At 40.7% G+C, this 18,770-nt stretch overlaps 1 protein-coding gene across 1 annotated transcript in view; it reads left to right on the plus strand.

Annotated features, from left to right (window-relative positions):
* Positions 1-17,851, plus strand: part of SNCAIP (synuclein alpha interacting protein) — a 74,641-nt gene extending 56,790 nt beyond the window's left edge. The window contains 4 exon segments of the mRNA XM_089909227.1: positions 3,344-3,436; positions 4,073-5,141; positions 6,398-6,468; positions 17,222-17,851. Of these exon segments, the coding sequence (XP_089765353.1) occupies positions 3,344-3,436; positions 4,073-5,141; positions 6,398-6,468; positions 17,222-17,306 (1,318 nt within the window). The 3' untranslated portion in view covers positions 17,307-17,851.
* Positions 17,852-18,770: the final 919 nt, after the last annotated feature.

An 18,770-nucleotide genomic window follows, 5' to 3' on the forward strand; every position in this document is an offset into this window, starting at 1 on the left:
GAAGCTTTCATGAGTTATAGTATCTGTTTTATTGGTAGAACTCTTCAAGGTCAGGGTCTTGGCTGCTCTCTCTGTTGATGATCCTGGGGTAAAACACATGTATGCTAATAGACAGCAGTTCTTCCACCGTCTCCAAACTGAATGCTGTAGACAGTTGTAGTTAGGCCAATGACAGATGAAATATGAGAAGTTACGTTGTAGACCCTAGTCGTGTACTTACTCTGCATCTCAGTGAGGTTGGCAAAACTAGAAGTGAACAGAGAAATTCACTTAGTCTATCCTCAGTACACTGTACCCTTCAGGTTCTAGGGCATCAATAACATCAAAAGGTGCAGGACAAAGGACGGAAAACACTAGTTTTTCAGCCCAAAATTGTTGAGTGGGAGACAGTCTTGAGTGCCTTTTCCTACTAGAATATTTTTACCAACCGTTTGCAGTTAATAAACATAGCTATTATTTAGAAATGGCAACCTTCAGCTCTCTTAGAGATCCTGATCTACAGGCGTAGGTATTATGGGTTGAATTGTGGCCGCATAAAATGATGTGTTGGGGTCCTAACCCCTAGTACCTTGGAATGTGAGCTTATTTGGAGATAGGGTCTTTATAAAAGTAATCAAGTTAAAATGAAGTCTCACACACACACACACACACACACAGTGTATTTTACTTAAGTAAAAACAGAAAGTTACAAAATACAGTGTGCAGTATAATCTCATTTCTAAGAAATCCCTCTCTCTCCGACCCCCGCTCTCCCTGCTGCCCCAGGCTGGTATGATACACTCCAAAATGTTACTCACTCTTTCTAAATGGTTTGAATTTTTAAAGTAATTGTATTAATTTAGCCATCAGAAAAAAACTAAGTTAAACAAAGCTAGCAAACTCTTTCCATGTTGGGTAAAAACAATGAAATAACTTGGTATTTTTTCAATAAAGAGAAAACAATGTATGGTAACACTCGATTTACTCTGGACATAGAAGCGTATTATCAGAATGTGCATTAAAGTTAAGAAAACAGGTCAAAAGCCATAGGTTACAGAAAGTGAAATCTGTTTAGAAAACACATTAATTATTACAGAACTTGGAAAAAGGAAAACTGATTCTGATTTTAGAGGAGTAAACAGTATTTACCGAACTCTGCAGTATTAGTGTGGTACCCGCCCCCCACCTCCCACCGCAAACTGTCCCCCAAAGATGTCTATCACATCCTAATCCCTGGAAGGTATGAATATGTTACCTTACATGACAAAAAGGGAATTAAGGTTGCAGATGGAGTTAAGGTCACCCTGGATTATTGGGGTTGGTCCAATCTCATCACATGAGTAACAGTAAAGAGAAGGCAGAAAAGGAGATCAGAGAGACTCAAAGTGTGAGAAGGACTCAATCTGCTCTTGCAGACTTTGATGAGGGAGGAAGGGGCTGTGAGCCAAGAAGTGCAGTAACCTCTAGGAGCTGGCAATGACCCTCAACTGACAGTCAGCAAGAAAACAGAGACCTCAGTCCTACAACTGCAAGGAACCGATTCTGCGCCTGATTTGAATAAGCAGGACATAGACTTTCATCCTAGAGCCTCCAGAAAGGAATGCAGACTGTGGATACCTCGATTTTAATCTGGAGAGACCCATTCTGGTCTTCTGACCTACAGAACTGTAAGATACACATGTGTTGTTTTAAATCACTAAGCATGTAATAATTTGTTAACAGAAGTAGAAAACTAATACACTTAGCATCAAAACTGGTAGCAGCTCTCGTGAGCAGGGATGAGGAACTAAACAAATGAGTTACAAGTGTTCTTAAAAGGACTGCCGAGTCTTAGATACTGGCTTGAGGAAGCCCAGTCTTCTCCTTGCCAAATGTCACTGCACGTACTCAACAGCTGTCGGCTGCCTAAATTTAATTCTGTGAGAACAGATTTGGATAATAACCTTCCATCAGCCCCAAATACTCTCCTTTTCTCAGAAGTGGTCAGTCTTAGTCCTAACATTTCATCCCTAAGACCTAAGAAGTCTGTGATCTCATTTTTCTCACTCATTCTGTGACTCACATACTGAAAACTTAATTGTCTAAAGGAGGAGCCGGCAATCTTTTCCCTAAAGAGTCAGATAGTAAATATTTTAGGCTTGTGCACCACATGTTCTGTGTCATAATTACTCAACTCTGCTTTTGTAGTGTGAAATCAGCACTCGATAATATGTAAATGAATGTGTATGCCTCTGTTTCAATAAAACTTTATTTACAAAAACAGGTGATGGGCTGGATTTGGCCCATAGTCTATAGTTTGCTGACCCTAGTCTCAAGAATAAATACAAAATAAAAATACGTAAGAGCACTCTACTTTTCCCACTTTGAAATTTGGAACTGCATGTCAAGTTTTTTAGAAAAACATTTAGTGAGGGGTTAAAACAGATGAAGAAAGATTAAAAGGAGGTTAAACTCCTTTTATAGGGTTCTTAGGTGTCAGAGTGAATTATGACACAGTCAAGAAAACTATTTGGAGGCAGTTAGATGGACTGATGACAGAAATCACAAGTATGAATGGAGAAAGAAAGGACTGTATTCTCTAGATTCTAAAAAAGCCTTCAGAAAGGACTAATCAACTTTTAAGTATAATATATGAGCATGTGAAATATGAATATATAAAAATATGTGAGCATATGTCTAGTATACTAGTCTGCTAGGGCTGCTGTAACAAAGTACCACAAACTGCCTGGCTTAAACAATAGAAATTTATTTTCTCACAGTTCTGGAGGCTAGAAGTCTGAAATCAAGGTGTTGACAGGGTTGGTTCCTTCTGAGGGCTGTGAGGGAGAATCTGTTCTGTGCCTCCCTCCTAGTTTTTGGTGGTGTGCTGCCAATCTTTGGCGTTCTTTGGCTTGTAAATGAATCACCCTAATCTTTGCCTTCATGTTCACGTGATGCTCTCGCTGTGTGTGTCTGTCTCTGTGTCCAAATTTTCCCTTTTCTAAAGGACACTTCATACTGTATACTTTCTACATATATACACATATATTAGGGAAACTTTTTCTATGCCATAGATATTCAAATATATTATCATTCTTAATAGCTGCCTTCACAGAAATAATTATAAATTATTTACTCAGTCTTATTGATGATCATTTAGGTTATAGTTGTTTTACTCATGTGAATAATGAATATCTTTTTGGGTACTTTTGATTGCCTCCTCAGGAAAATTTCTGAATTATAAGGATGAAGATTATGCACATTTGTAAGATTTTTAGATTTATTGCAACTTATCGAAAATCATCATGAAAAAAACGTATACCTGTTAATTTATGATAGTAGCAGTGTGTCAGAGAGCTTATATATTTTGGTTTGTTTTTCCCAGACAGACAATGCAACGTGTCACACTGCAGAACCAGCTCCAACAACTTCTGGAAGCCCAGAAATCAGAGGGCAAATCTCTCCTTTCTTCGCCCAGGTAATACCAGGAACGTTGGTGGTTAGAATTCTTAACTGTCTTTAATGTGTGAGCCTTCTTTTGGACTTTCTTTTAATATCTTTTAAGAAGATAACAGAAAACATTTTATTCTTATAAAGAGGAATAAAAATGAGCTATCACATGGAGAAAGGCACTGGACCTAGTGTCAGAAGACTTGAATTTATCTCTGGCTGTGCCATTTCTTCTTTCCAGGACTATAAACAAGTCACTTACTCTTTCAGAGTCTTTTATTTCTTCATCTATGGAATGGAAATAAAGATATGTAGGTTCATAAGGTTGTTGAAGATGGGATCAATTGAGAAAATGTGTGCAAAATTAATATATAAACAATAAAACAGTAGTTTATTGTAGTTTTGTAAAACTATTTATTGTAGTTTTGTAAAACTACAAAAGAATACATTTTGTAGTCAAAGCAAAAGGTATGAGGCATACTATACTGGTTCTGGTTGCCACCATGGAATGTTTGTAGATTGCTTGAAACACATATTCATTATTCTTATTTCAGTCTTAGTGATTTGTAAGTTATTAGTGGCCTTTAAGCCATGCAGTGATTTGTGGCTGAGTTATTTTTAACCCAGTAGGAAGTCATCTCATATGTCCTTCATCCTCTTTCAGTTCACCATCCTCCCCAGCTTCCAGAAAGTCCCAGTGGAAATCCCCAGATGAAGATCATGAGCCTATAGGCAAAAGCAAACCAGGAATCCAAGAGGGGATTCAAGTTCTTGGAAGCCTGTCCGTGTCCAGCCGGGCTAGGGCCAAAGCTAAAGACGAAGATTCGGATAAAATCCTACGCCAGTTATTAGGAAAAGATATTTCAGAGAATGTCTGCACCCAGGAAAAGCTGTCCTTGGAATTCCAGGATGCTCAGGCTTCTTCTAGAAATTCAAAAAAGACCCCACTGGAGAAGAGGGAACTGAAGTTAGCCAGGCTGAAGCAGCTGATGCAGCGGCCACTGAGTGAGCCTGACCCAGACTCCAACAACGCTGAGGACCCCAAGGGCACGCCTGTGAGAAAGGCTGACAGGCCCAGACCACAGCCTGTCGTGGAAAGCGTGGAGAGTATGGACAGCGCAGAGAGCTTACACCTGATGATAAAGAAACACAGCTTGGCATCAGGACGCAGGTTTCCTTTTAGTATCAAGGCCTCCAAATCTCTGGAGGGCCACAGCCCGTCCCCCACCTCAGAGAGCAGCGAGCCAGACTTGGAATCCCAGGGTCCAGGCTCAGGAACCGCGCCCCCAAGCCAGCCCTCTGGAGAACTCCCTCAGCCCAGCCCTGACAGCACAGCTGCCCAGAAGGTGGCCACGAGTCCCAAGAGCGCCCTCAAGTCCCCATCTTCCAAGCGCCGAACGTCGCAGAACTTGAAACTCAGAGTTACCTTTGAGGAGCCTGTGGTGCAGATGGAGCAAACAAGCCTTGAACTAAACGGAGAGAAGGACCGAGATAAGGGCAGAACCCTCCAGCGGACCTCCGCGAGCAGTGAACCAGGGGATCAACTGAAAAGGCCTTTTGGAACCTTCCGATCCATCATGGAGACGCTAAGTGGCAACCAGAACAATAATAATAACTATCAGGCATCCAACCAGCTGAAGACCTCCACTCTGCCCTTAACCTCACTTGGGAGGAAGACCACAGACGGTAAGGGAAATCCAGGGAGCTCTGCTAGCAAAGGAAAGAATAAGGCGGTGAGTGCTATTTGGAGAATATCCTTTTTATTCCTTTAAATTAATTATATTGTTCCGAACACTACAGATTGTTGCCCTTGGCCACCTTGAGGGCATCCCCAGGAGAATTCCAAAGGATTCATGAAAAGCCAAATTCATGTGTTTCTAATGAGATATGTCATGTTAGAGTACATTTTGGAAATACTCTAAGAGAGAAAGGTTAAACAAATCACGGGAGATTGTATTCTGGTCCCTAAATTTCCCTAAGTAGTTTTGATCCTTGAGAATTAGGAGTCATAGACAGGGAGGCATTTCTACAAGATTAGACTACTAATTGATGTGAAATCAGGCCCTTCTTTGGCACTGACTCTGCCGCAGGAAGCCTTAGTTCTCCTCACGTGACTGGACAGTTTATTCTCGAGCCCAATTAAACAGCACATAAATAGAAACTCTGTTTCTAAACTACTCAACTTTGGAAGGACCTTCAGAATGAATACACCACAGGGACCCCCTCGTTGGCGTTTTACGACACAAGCCCCTAAGGAAGCTCTAGTGGCCTGAAGTGCTTGCCAGCGCGCAGGGGACAGCAGAGTATGCCATGAACTACATTGTGTAATTGCATTCGTTGTAAAACGATGCACTATAATCTGGATTTAAATCCAGTGAATAGGAGATACAATCATCTTTTTAGGCAACATTTCCTACATGCTCTGTGCATGCCATGCCCTTAAAAAACGTGGTATAGCAGCCAAAATGTGAAACTCTTTGAGGGATAGAAGGATCCAGAATATCCATCCTGCTAACCAGAGTCACACCTGCATCATTTATTATTTGCCATAAGGTAAAATCCCATTCCAGTGAGGTCTAAGAACTGTGCAAATTCTTTTTTGCAATACCAAAATCAAGTTTTAGTTAATATCACTCGAATTAACTGAACACAAATTTTAATTACACTGATTTCCACCGAGTTGTCTTCATTATTAAAAGACTTTAGCATGTATTTGCTTCAGCTAGAAAAGTCACACTTGTGCCCCAAACACCAGAGCCTTTTGGATTAAATATGTCGAAACTTACATTGCTGGAATAAAACTTTTCCAGGTGACTTAAGGGTTCCTCTCGCTCAAGTCAGAGATCTCAGCAGTTCCCCAGGCTCCTTAAAGTATGTCTGAAGCTTCTACCCTTTAATCTGTCTCCTGTATGCCTCGTGTTTATTGAGACTTGTGCATGTGCTGAGCTTGTCGCATGTGTTCAGATGACTTTTAATCGCACCTCTCTAGGAGATGTACGACAGCTGCATCAATCTTTCCTCTAACACGCTGATTGAAGAGCATCTGTGTGACTATGCACAGTACGTGGTGCTAGGGGTATTGCTCAGCAGTGCCATGCCTTCACTTTGAACTGCATGATCTTTTACATGCCAGTCCTGGAGCACCTTTCCCAGGGGCTGACACCAAGCAAGTAGAAAATTACAACTCTTTCCCCAAATAGAAGAAGGCAGACTTGTAACTGGGCCCTAGAAAGGGAGCAAGTACCCTGTTGGAGGGGCTTCAGTCCAGCAGCAGAGGGCAGAGGAATCTACTCAGATCACAAACATGCTGTGCTTCCCAACTGACCTTGGCTTTCAGTCTTTGTTTTAATGGAGTAAGGTACCAAAGTAAGTATAGAAATGAAATTTCCTGCCGTGGGTAGAATGAGTCAACCTCCGATCAGAATTAGAACTTTGAAACAGAGCTGAGGTTTTCCTTCATTGCTGGTTATAGACTGAAAGCTCCTTTAGTCAGCAGTCTGCTGCCCTCAGGAGAAGTGAGGTCCTGCCATGCTCTACCTCAGTGTTTGGAACCGCAATGCTGGTCCATAAGCCCGTCTCTGAGCTCCCACCAACAAAACAATGGCCTTTCTCAAACAGAATGTTTGTGATTCAAAATGTATGCATGGCGTATATAAAAGGATCATCTCCAAGGTCCCCAGCGGCTCAGTCTCCTCTTTGAGCAAAGTCCTTCTTCAGCACAGCTTTCCTTCGTCCCCCAGTGACACATACAACTCCCTAACAGAGCAGGAAAGAGGAGAGGGCTAAGAAGAGAGCAGTTGACGGACAGTTAAGTCAGTGAGTGCCTCTTGACAGGTTTATTTCAGAAGAGTTAAACCCCCAACACCCTTTTAAAAGAGACTAATCATTTAAATTAAAAGAAAGCTGTGGCACACCTTTCAGCACCCTTCCAAAATCCTCCAGAACATTTGTGTGGATGTGTGTGTGTATGTATATAATAATTACAGGTACACAAATACAAGTGAATGTGTTGTGAGTGTAAATGTTAGTTCAGAATTCTAAGGTGTAAGGAATGTCACTCTCCTTTTTTTCCCCTCTAAATCACATTTAATCTTCTCCAGGTCTCCATTCAAGCTAGAGGAAAAGTAAATCTCAGTCATTTTAGGGGGTTCCCCTAGGGGTCTCATTCATTCCATAAGTTGAAGGAAGCACCTTGGAACTTCAGTATTTACTGGTCACCAGCATTCTGCTTGGGTCAGGCTCAACATGCTGCCTAAGTCTGGGCTGTTTCTGGCCACACTAGGGCAGGGCAGTTTGGCCAGTGCTAAAAGCCCAATGCCTGGGGTGGGGAGGAGATAGAAAAAAATACCCTTTGCCTTCCCAGACACTGGTATTGGTCCACTTCTGTTTCTTCCAACCTATCTTCCCCACCCCTCTGCGTCCCCATCTTAGGTTCTGTCTTCTGGTGCCTGGAAAATTCTGCTTTTGTCCTTAAGCAGAAGTCACCAGAAATACCCTGAGGCAAGGAAGCACAAAGGCTTGGCAAACTCCTTGGGAGCGGGAAGGAGAAAACCTCTCATTTCTTCCAGGTTCCTACAGCACCTAGAAACAAGACAATTAGTATCCCAGTAGATTCTCCTGCCAGATATATTTCATCCTGTCTTCTTACAAGTAAGAGAACAAAGCTGACAATCTACTGTAATAGGATTACAAAAATCAGAACACAAAAGGAGGTTATGAGGTTACTCAGACATCCCACAACTGGGTTAACACTTTCCTACTCAGTTTAAGGAACAGTCCTTCTGAAGGCTCAGTTTTGAACCTGTCAGATTCACTGGCTTTATGTATTAACAGAGTTTTCCTTCAGTGATAAACAGAAACCCCAAAATTATAATATTCAATGTAGTTAAATAAACATCCAGACCCCTTCCCCTCCCTACCTTATAAATTAACTTATCCCTTATCGTGGCTGTCGTTTGGCATGTGTTCTGTGGAAAGTGAAAACCCACTAGTTTGTCCATGGCATATGGGGGAAGGTTTCTCTGATTCATCATCACACAGAGGCAGGGAGAACCAGCCCAGTCCGTTCCTTAGATAAAGCAAGGGTAGATGTATCTAGTTGAGATAAAGATTCCTCAGAGAGATGAACTGGCATGGGAGCGTAGACATGAAAAATACCTAAGTGATTCTGGTGCCTGCTTCATTTTGCCTGTGGGACCCATAGAAAGGGCATCCCCCAGAAAGATGCAAGAAAGAAAGGAACCCAAGTGTCCATCTGTCAGTGATGCCTTTAAATCTTGGCCCAAGAATTTGCTTGAAGGCCACATGGTTCCTCTTGGGAGCAGGGACTGCCCGGGATCATATAACTTTGGAAAGCAATGGCAGTCATTGGGTTGGAGTTGGCTCTAAGCATTATGCTGCTGGTGGCCGTCTCAGTATAGCCCTGGGAGAAAGAGTCGGGCAGTGGACCCTTGTTCCAGGCCTATACTGGAATCACATTTTAGTTCCTAAGATTTTTTTTTCCCCTAGTAAAGGAAAAATAGAGACAATAAATACAACACTTTAAAGAATGTCAGCTCTGTGAGGGGGTTCTGTTTGCTATTTATTTTTCAAAATTGGTCACAGCTTGATAGCAAAGAATCTAAATTTCTTTTCATTGCCCTTTAAAATTAGATTCAACTCTATTACTCTGAATAGCTGTTCCAGTGTGTTTCAACTGTGGAGGATGACTTGGTTTATAACAAGCAGATTTATCTTTACTTTTTCTTATAAAGGACAAGTTGGTCTTGAATTATTACAACTCCAAGGGAATGTTTGCAGTTACTTATTTTAAAATGCCAGTAAGACATTCATTTCCCAGAGCTTAAGTCTATCCAAGATCTGTAACACTTGAGGTGAGCATTGATTCTAGTTACTGATGGGCAGAGGGCATTAACCCCTGGCCACCAGTGGTCACATCCCCTTTGACCACAGAGGCACTGTAGCCTGAGGGGTTAGCATCAGGAAACCCCTAATCCTAGCACCAACATGAGAGTAGACTCCTTAAAAAGACATTAAACCATAAACACCATTAGTGTGGGTTTTACTGCCAAGGAATTAGCCACACTGGGAATTATACATCCGGACCCAAGAGCTAGTAGCCCATATTCTACATAGATGTCAAGATTGTTCAACAGCTACTTCAAAGAGAGTGGTAGGTTTGGCCTGAGTTGATGTGAGGGTATGTCAGTGGTCATCTGCTGTGCCCAATAGGAGGTCAGAGTTCAGGGTACCCCTACCACCAGCGTGCACACACACACACACACACACACACACACACACACATACACATATTTCTGTCCTTATTGTCAGTACATATTACTAAACACAAAAATGAGCAAAGACATGGAAGACGTTGGGAAGGTAGAGGTGAGGCCCTGGCTGAAACCTGTCCCGAGTCAAGCATACCCTCAGCGCCACTGAACAGCATTTCCAGAATCATGATGGAAAATGCAGTCAGCACAAAAAGGAATCCCTGGTAAACAAAGGCATCTTTGCCATAATTTCTCTGGATATAATCAAATAACCACATTTTAATCTTAAATTTTTGATCTTAAAGTATTTTCATAGGCTTTTTAAGGATCTTGAAGGGATAATTATATAATTACCTAGTCATAGGTATGTTACCAAGCTAGCTAAGAGTAGGTTGATTGCATAGTTCTAGAGTGAATCCCCTGGAGCAGTCTGAATCTTACCAATGTAACAGTTCAGAAAAGTTTGTTAGAATGCTAGTACTAAAAGGGCACTGAGTAACGCTATAGACATTAGAGTTTCTGCCCCAAAACTGTACTTTCAAGTTCTAATCTCTGATCTAAAGTATGTTTTTCTGTGTTTTCATGTCTAATATAGAGCTAGTATACTAGCTCTGGGGTCCAGAGCCAATGAGCCAGGAGGAGTACCATGGTGTACCTGGGGTGACCACCTCTACTCCAGAAACCCCTAGAGCCTGTCTGGTCTCCTTCGCCTGCACCCCTCCCCATGTTTCCCCGGTGTTCTCTGTTTCTCCTGCCCAACTCTTGTCCCGCCCACCCCACCTCTGCCTCCCTAGGGTTCACATTCATTTCAGAGAGAAAACCCTTATTTCATATGGAAGCTTTGTCCCTATGACGTGGGGGAAGGAGATCCGAATCTTGAACCATTTCTCCAGATTACGTTCATTAAGTGACAGCTTCTCCTTTGAAATGGATCACAATTTTGCATTGTCCTTGGCTGTTGCATAGGAGGATCTTGTGTGTGGAGGAAAATGCCCATGTTATGGGGGATTGTTAAAATATTCAGATATCTCCAGTGTCTGGGCACAGCTTAGCAAACTTTATAAAAGCTGCCAGAGTTTGCAAGATTCATGAGAGCATGACTCACAAATGGAGTTTCTATTCATAAGGTCCTTATACCCTCTGGGAAAAGGAGAAAGGGTGTTCCATCACAGGAAGACAGTAGAACAAGGTTTAGTATCAAAATATAATGAGTTGAGACATAGAAAAAGCTATTGCAACTAAGACCCCATGTTCTATCTTAAAGCACTGCCCTTGGAAGGCAAGAAATAAACATGTAGAACACCCATGAGCTATAGGTAGGAGGGTACGGGGGGAGATCTGCCTTGGAAACCAAAATTATCCCACTAGAAATACATTCTTTCAGCATGCTAATCCTGGTTTAAGTGTAGTCCCAAAAGTTATGAACAAACAACTCCCTTCTTCCACCTCCAGCTTCCTTTCCTCGCCCTCCCCAGTCTGGTTTTGAATTGTGTAATTCCAAAGGGGATGAATATAGAACCCATGTCATATTTTCACCACATGTCTGCCACCACTAGAGTGCCTGCACATTAAAAGAGCTGGGCCTGTCTATAAACTTTCTTAAGGCTGGACTTTTAAAGAAGCAGCAAGTCATTGAGGTTTAAAAGTATCAGGTAGAGACTTTACTCAAATGCCTTCCAGTACCTTCACTGAGAATCTCTGCTCCAACCACAGCCAGTTGGGATTTTCCTTCCCATGCTGAGAACAGAGCAGCTATATGACTCTCCTGGATGTCAGATCCCTGGATTGCCAGTGCCCTTGTTTCAGTGATGTCCTTAGCAATAAGCCATGCATTTTGCTGTGCCAAAATAAGGCATGTCCCTTCATTCAGTAAGATCATAATCAAGAGAAAACTAAGAGAGGATATAGTTAAAACATGGTCAACTCGATGAAAGGTATAACTTCCTGACACCAGTGACCCTTGGTGGCACCGTCATATCCAAGTCTGTACCCCAATGTCTTAGCTTGGTGCCTGGCACATGGTAAGGATTTCAGAATATTTGGAGAGAGAGGGAGAGCTAGAGAGAGGAAAAGGAGGAAAAACAAGGAAAAGAAAACTAAAAAGGACCAAGCCTGTCATCCCACAGAAAGGATGGTATGCTCTGTAGAAATCTAGGCCTTTTGATTACAAGTCTGCCCTCCTACAGTGAGTTTCATATTGGGTATTTCAAGTATATGTTTTTATTCTTTGAACCAGAATCTCATTTTTTTTAGTAGATGGGATTTATACATATGCTCTCAGTGAAGCTCTGAAGGAGATCACAAAAGTAGCTAAGTAAGTCTACCTGTTTTGTCTATCACTGGAAAATGTAATGCCTACTCGTGGGCCATTTTGGGCAGAGTCTCTAAAATAACTTGCCATCTGGTCACCCTGGGCTGTAGAAATATGGAATCCATGCCTAGATGAGTCAGCAAGTTAGATTACTTGAAAAACTGTTATTTAAATTTAAGCCTTCTTTCCAATTTTGGTCACAGAGAATGTGATTTCATATCCAAAAATGAAATCAAGGAGCACCAAATTATCTGAATAATTCATGCCAGAATTACCCAAACACTTTTGCCTTTTTTCTTTCTTTTTTTTTGAATACTGGTAATTCAGGACTAAGTAATTGAAGGGTTCAGGGAGACTTGAGTCATCCTGATATTATTCAGATAAATGCCTCAAATTAACATTTTACTTGGTATTGACTCAACTCTAATCATGCTGGGTTTTGTCCTGCAGAAAGTGTTTTTAGTGTTTTTGAGCAGAGCACCCCTTATATTAAAGTAGAAATACTCCATCCATGTCTAAATGATGATGATATTCTTAGACTACAACCTAAGATTTTTAAAGTTTTATTTATTTTTAGTTTAATTTTGGCCGTCCCTGTGCCCAACCTACTCCATTCTCTATTCCTAGTCCCCTGAGTCAACCGCTTGCTTGTCTTTAGGTGTTTTCTCTAGTATTCTGTTATTTCTTTTTTTTTTTTTTTTAATTTTTGGCTGTGATGGGCGTTTGTTGCTGCATGTGGGCTTTCTCTAGTTGCAGCGAGCGGGGGCTCCTCTTCATCACGGTGCACGCGCTTCTCATTGAGGTGGCTTCTCTTGTTGTGGAGCACGGGCTCTAGGCACGCAGGCTTCAGTAGTTGTGGCATGAGGGCTCAGTAGTTGTGGCTCACAGGCTTTAGAGCACAGGCTCAGTAGTTGTGGCGCGTGGGCTTAGTTGCTCCACGGCACATGGGATCTTCCCGGACCAGGGCTCAAACCCGTGTCCCCTGCGTTGGCAGGCAGATTCTCAACCACTGTGCCACCAGGCAATTCCCTGTATTTCTAAATAACATGCTCATACAGACTTTAAATTTTAGATATTATCTCTACTGTCTATTGGCATCCTAGTATAGAAGATAAAAATTATAGCTACCACTTATAAAGCACTTATCATGTACCAAAGAATATTCCAGGTTCTTCATGCATATTGACTGTTTTAATCTTCACAATGAATGACACAATATGGTAGATACTATTATTATCCAAATTTTGCAGATTGGAAACCAAGGCACAGAGAGATTATATATCTTGCCCAAGGTTACACAGTAACAGTGGTAATAAATTATGTAGCCAGGGTTTCAACTCAGTCAGTTTGGTTCCAAAATCCATGTTCTCAACAATGAACCAAATTTATCCAGCTCGGTTTTGGCAACCAACACTGCCCCCCACTCCAACACACACACACACACACACACACACACACACACACACACAAACACGCACCTGCTTCGTCTTCCCACCATCAATATAGTATCACTTTGGGGGGTTATAAATTAGTATTTGGTGTTTATTATTATTATGACTATCTAAACATTAATCACAGTGGATCCATGCAGCATACTATTTTTACATTTCCTTATTCATGTAACTTTATGTTTTCCTTGGAGATGACAATTTTGATTTTTAAGTTTACAGTTTATTTCCAAACACTCTGCTGGAGACAGAACCCTTCTTTTGGTGCATTCAGACAAATCAGGTACCTCTCGTGTTTCAGTCTGTTCACAGAGACACCGTCTTTCCTCTTATCCAAGTCTGTACTGCGGCTATCTGGCAATGCCACACAGCTGTCATCTGCAGTTTCCCACATACATCATTCTGGGAATTCCTTTTGCTTCTCTCCTGTGTAGAGCCCTATTTCCTGAATCTATCTTTTCCTCTTTTTTTTGGTTTATTCTCTTACTTTGGTAAATATATCTTCCCATCCTATGGAGGTGAAGGGGGTGCTAAAATTTTTGAGGCCTTGCCTGGCTTAAATATCTTTGGTTTGCCGTCATATGGATTAGGAATATTTGGCTGGGTATAGAATTCTGGGTAGGAAACTATTTTCCCTTAGAATCTTGAACACATTATTTCATTTTCCTCAATGTGTCTGTCAAGAAGCTCAATTCCTCTGTAATTGTTAATCCCTTGAAAGCTTTTACGATTTTCTCTTTATCCCCACTGTTTTGATTTCATGATATTTTGCCATGATTCCATTCTCATTCCTGGCATGTGGGCACTCAGCCCGCTTTTTAAATCTGGAAACGTACACACTTCAATTCTTGGAAGTGTTTGGTACAATATCTTTGAAAATTTTATCCCCTCCAATTTCTCTGTTCACTTTTCTGGAAATACTATTATTCTAATGTTCAACACATTGGACTAATCCTTTTCTAACTATTTTTTTCTACTTTTCTAACTACTTTCTAACCATTCTTCTGTACTTATCCATACTTTGGCTTTCTCTAAAAGTTCTTTCTGGAATATTTACTGAACTTTACCTTCCAACCTTTCGAATTTTTTATTTCGGCTATTATAGTGTTAATTTCTAATAGGACTTTGTTGGTTTTCTCTTTGTTCCTTTTTCATGGCATTATATATGCAGAATTTATTTAAATTTTACAATCAAATACAAATGTATATTTTTATCTTTTCTTCCTTTTTACAGTAAAGGTGGCATACTGTACACACAGTCTGTCTTCTTGCTTTTTTCCACCTAACACATTGGAGGTCTTTATGTATTAGTATAGAGAAAGCTTCTTTATTCTTTTACATAGCTACATATTATTTCATTGTATGAATGTACTAATTTTTTTTTAATTAATGAATTAATTTATTTATTTTTGGCTGTGTTGGGTCTTCGTTTCTGTGCGAGGGCTTTCTCTAGTTGCAGCGAGCAGGGGCCACTCTTCATCACAGTGCGCGGGCCTCTCACTATTGTGGCCTCTCTTGTTGCAGAGCACAGGCTCCAGACGCGCAGGCTCAGTAGTTGTGGTACACGGGCTCTAGTTGCTCTGCGGCATGTGGGATCTTCCCAGACCAGGGCTCGAACCCATGTCTCCTGCATTGGCAGGCAGATTCTCAACCACTGTGCCACAAAGGAAGCCCTGAATGTACTATTTTTAATCCTTTCTACATTTTTATTGAGAGTCTGGTCTCTTGTTGATTTGTAGCAGCTCTTTATATATTACACATTATAAAAACTGACCATTTGTGATATGAATTGCAAACATTTTCCCTGGTTTTTCTTTTCTTCTTGTTACAATTTTTTGAAGTTCTCATCACCTCCCTATATTACCTCTATTCACTTTGAATTCTGTTTCTCTGTTTATTTTGGTTTTTGTCTGTCATAGTAGCACTTCCCTCAAAAGTCTGGTGATCCCTGACTCATTCATATTTAGAAACAAGACACTAAAGTGCAATTAGAAGCTCTGGCTTTATGGGTGAGGCTTGTAGACTGGTAGATGTTTCTTCACACAGACTGGTTAAGTACTAGGCTCTTTTGTTGGGAAACTCACTAATTGTCAGTATTTGTAGGACTTTTCTTTTGGCAGTTGATTTCTCAAGATAAGGAAACTCCAGTCTCCTTCTAGGGCCTATTAACCTGATTGCCAGGAATCTGTAGGTCAAACTAGCAGGAGATGTGTTAATAATTGTGTTCTATAGGGACTCTCACTTAATCCCATGGTTTCCAGCCCCTTTAGCTGAAATCAGAGTCTCTCTGGTCCATGCCTTGCAAACTGTAACCTCCAGTCTTTCTTCACATTGGGAAAGGGACAGTCACCTGGCTGCACTGGGTCAGGAAGGTAATCTGAGGTATGAACTGCTACTTCCAAAAAGTTTCAAATAATCTTCCCATTTTCAGCACTCACACAGCACCCACTGTCACTTTCAGAAAATTCATGGTACTTCTAGTTCCCGAGTCATGCAGTGCACATCAGTTTCCTGGCTTCCCTGACTATAGGCTTAGATTTCTGCTTTTCCTGCCTGCTCTGCTAAGTCAGTTCCACATATCGATCCATCCTTCTGTTTCTGAAATATTATTGGCATTTCGTGTGTTATCATCTCCTCTCTCATTTCCCTTTATTCATTTAGGTTGATGCTTTTTTATTTCTTTACTTTCATTTCAGTGTTGTTTTGTAAGAAAGAGATGATAAATCTATGTTTTTATTAATCCATCGTGTTTAATTGGAAGTTCCTAAAACATTTTTTAACCAACCAGGTTTTTCTTCCACCCTCTTCCCTTCCTTGCCCATGAACAACTCTCTGAAGTTCTATTCAGATGAATAAATAAAAGTAAGAATTAGTAGACTACATGGTCTTTGTAAGCAAGTACGATTTTGAGGCCATAAAAACCCCAAGCCACTTGGGGTTCTCCATCCAAATGTGTCTTCATGTGAGCGAGTACCATTCCCAGAAATAGTTTGTTTTTGTCTGGTATAGCAACAAGAAGGAATTTAGTAATATGTAGCCTTGCTCAAACTCAGAAGATAACTCCTCCCTGGAAGATTTTATACTCAGAATGGGACTAATATCTCATGAAAATGAATGCTTCTACCCAGAGGGAAATTCACTTAAAAAGCAAAACTAAAACTGTTCCCAAGCTTGAGCTGGCACTTCTTTCCATAGGCTTATGAGGTATCAAGTATTGAGGGGAAAACAGCATTATTTTTCCCTAGGTTCTTCTTTTTCCCATAGATTTACCTACTTGTGGTCATCCAACATGCTACTACTCAGTAATCACACACCCAAAGAAAAAGCATTTCCTTTACATGACTAACACTCAAGCTTACTGGAGAATAAAAGGTGTCACCAGTGAATCCAGTGAATAAAATATAAAAATCTCTTTGTTTCCACTCAACCAGCAGTACTATGCTTCCTATTTTGTTTGACTCTGATAAAATTCACTTGACTGTAGAATTTTGCCTGGACTCCAATCAGCATAATTGAGAAATTACTTCCAGGGCCAAATTTAAAGGTGTCCACAAAGTATGTTATTAAGTAATAACATACTTATTAATAAGTATGTTATTACTATTTATTGTTTAAAGAGTGGTTTATATGAAAAGAGAATAATTTGATTACCGGAATGAAGTACTCTTCAGTGCGGTTTGTGTGAGGATAATTTCCATTTTTGGTGAGCTGTTTAGTGGCGTTGTATTGTAACTTGACCACAGTTTTATCTAATTTTGGCCTATGGTTTTTCTTCCGCTTAGGCATAATGACATCAATAGAAAAATGAAGAAATCCTACAGCATAAAGCACGTCGCTGAGCTAGAGTCAAAAGAATTCTTCTTATAAATCACTTGTTTATTATCTCTCATTGCTGCCCTTTGGATACCATTGGAAATGCCTGGACTGTCCTCTGTGGAAATAGAATCATGAGAACAGTGCCTCACCAGCAGAAGAATAGACTATCGGGATGCCTTAAATTTATAGCACTAGAGTATATAAGACACATTTTTGGGTGATATTTGTATATATAACTTGTTTTTAAAGAGATGCTGTTTAAAAGCATGGTTGGGCAAATGTATGTTTTTTAAGATTGATTCAACCTCCCCACAGGACATTCACCAAGCCACTGTCACCGTTTTGTATTTCATCAACTGCATGGGTGTTTGCTGATGTTGGTTGAACTTCCCTTTCCCCATAACATGGGCAGTTTGGGCTCAGCTTCTCAATGAGACCAGGTCAGTGCTATTGTTTTCTGTTAAGAGTGTTTTTTTCTGTCATTTCTACTTTTTGTGTAAAGGAAATAAAACAATGTTAACAGCCACGTATAAGCTTGGGGCACTTACCTTCTAATAAATCTGTGATGTTCTAATTTCTAAGGGGCTTTAAGAGTATTTTGACGGCTGATATTTTATTTCAGGAACAAACTGCCCAGTTGAGCTGCTTTCCCATAGGGGTCAAATAAAACATTCTCGTTTTCACGAAGTGCTAGAGGATCAGACAAGTATATAAAGTCAGTCAGTTCCTTCTGTCTTCTCAGATCGCAGTGTTGACATGAGAAAATACTAATGACAGCTAAGGATTTAGCCCCTTTCCTGGGTCACTTTTTTCTGCCTCTAACACATGACGAGGCCTGTCTAATTCCTTTAGGAGACAGTGTGGAGCCTGAGTTCATAACAGCTCTATTGTTGATGCAGCTCTTTGAATCCATGTAAGAGTAAGTTCCGGATGGTTTTGTCCTATCATGTAAACATATATTTCTGTTGCAACTTCAAGAGTTTTATTTTCAAAGGGTTGCCATGGCCTGTAGGGGGCCCATCAAATTTTAGTTTGAAAGTAGAATGTATTCTTATCAGTAGGAGGGAGCAGTGTATGCTATTAACAGTTACTAGCAATGTTACTGCAGTCAAACGTGGGCCATTCTGTATCCTCGTGGACAAAATAGGCCAAGGTACTGAATTAGGAGGCGATCTTGCATAGGTGGATCATTTGACAAACTTAGGCTTGATGAGATGCAGTGACGTATAGACGAAGGAGCTAATATTAAAGTGCCTTTTATGTACCAGCCATGCTTATTTGTAGGTATTATTACTTCCATTGTATAGATTAGAAAATTAAACTTCAGAAAGTGTAAATCCTGTGTCCAAGGTGCTACCACTAGCAATAGCAGAATTGGCTTTGGTACAAGTTTTCTCATTATCCTCACGACACTATCCGTGTGTCCTGCACTACACTATCTCCTTAGTGTATTGACTAGCACACAGGAAGGGAGGGTTGTGGTGTTGGCTCTACTCCTGGGCAACTCTTTGGTCT

The sequence above is a fragment of the Delphinapterus leucas genome, chromosome 3 (genome assembly GCF_059928025.1).
Source record: "Delphinapterus leucas isolate spDelLeu-1000000601 "Yukka" chromosome 3, BTC_Dleu_Yukka2, whole genome shotgun sequence".
In the NCBI taxonomy this organism is placed as follows: Eukaryota; Metazoa; Chordata; class Mammalia; order Artiodactyla; family Monodontidae; genus Delphinapterus; species Delphinapterus leucas.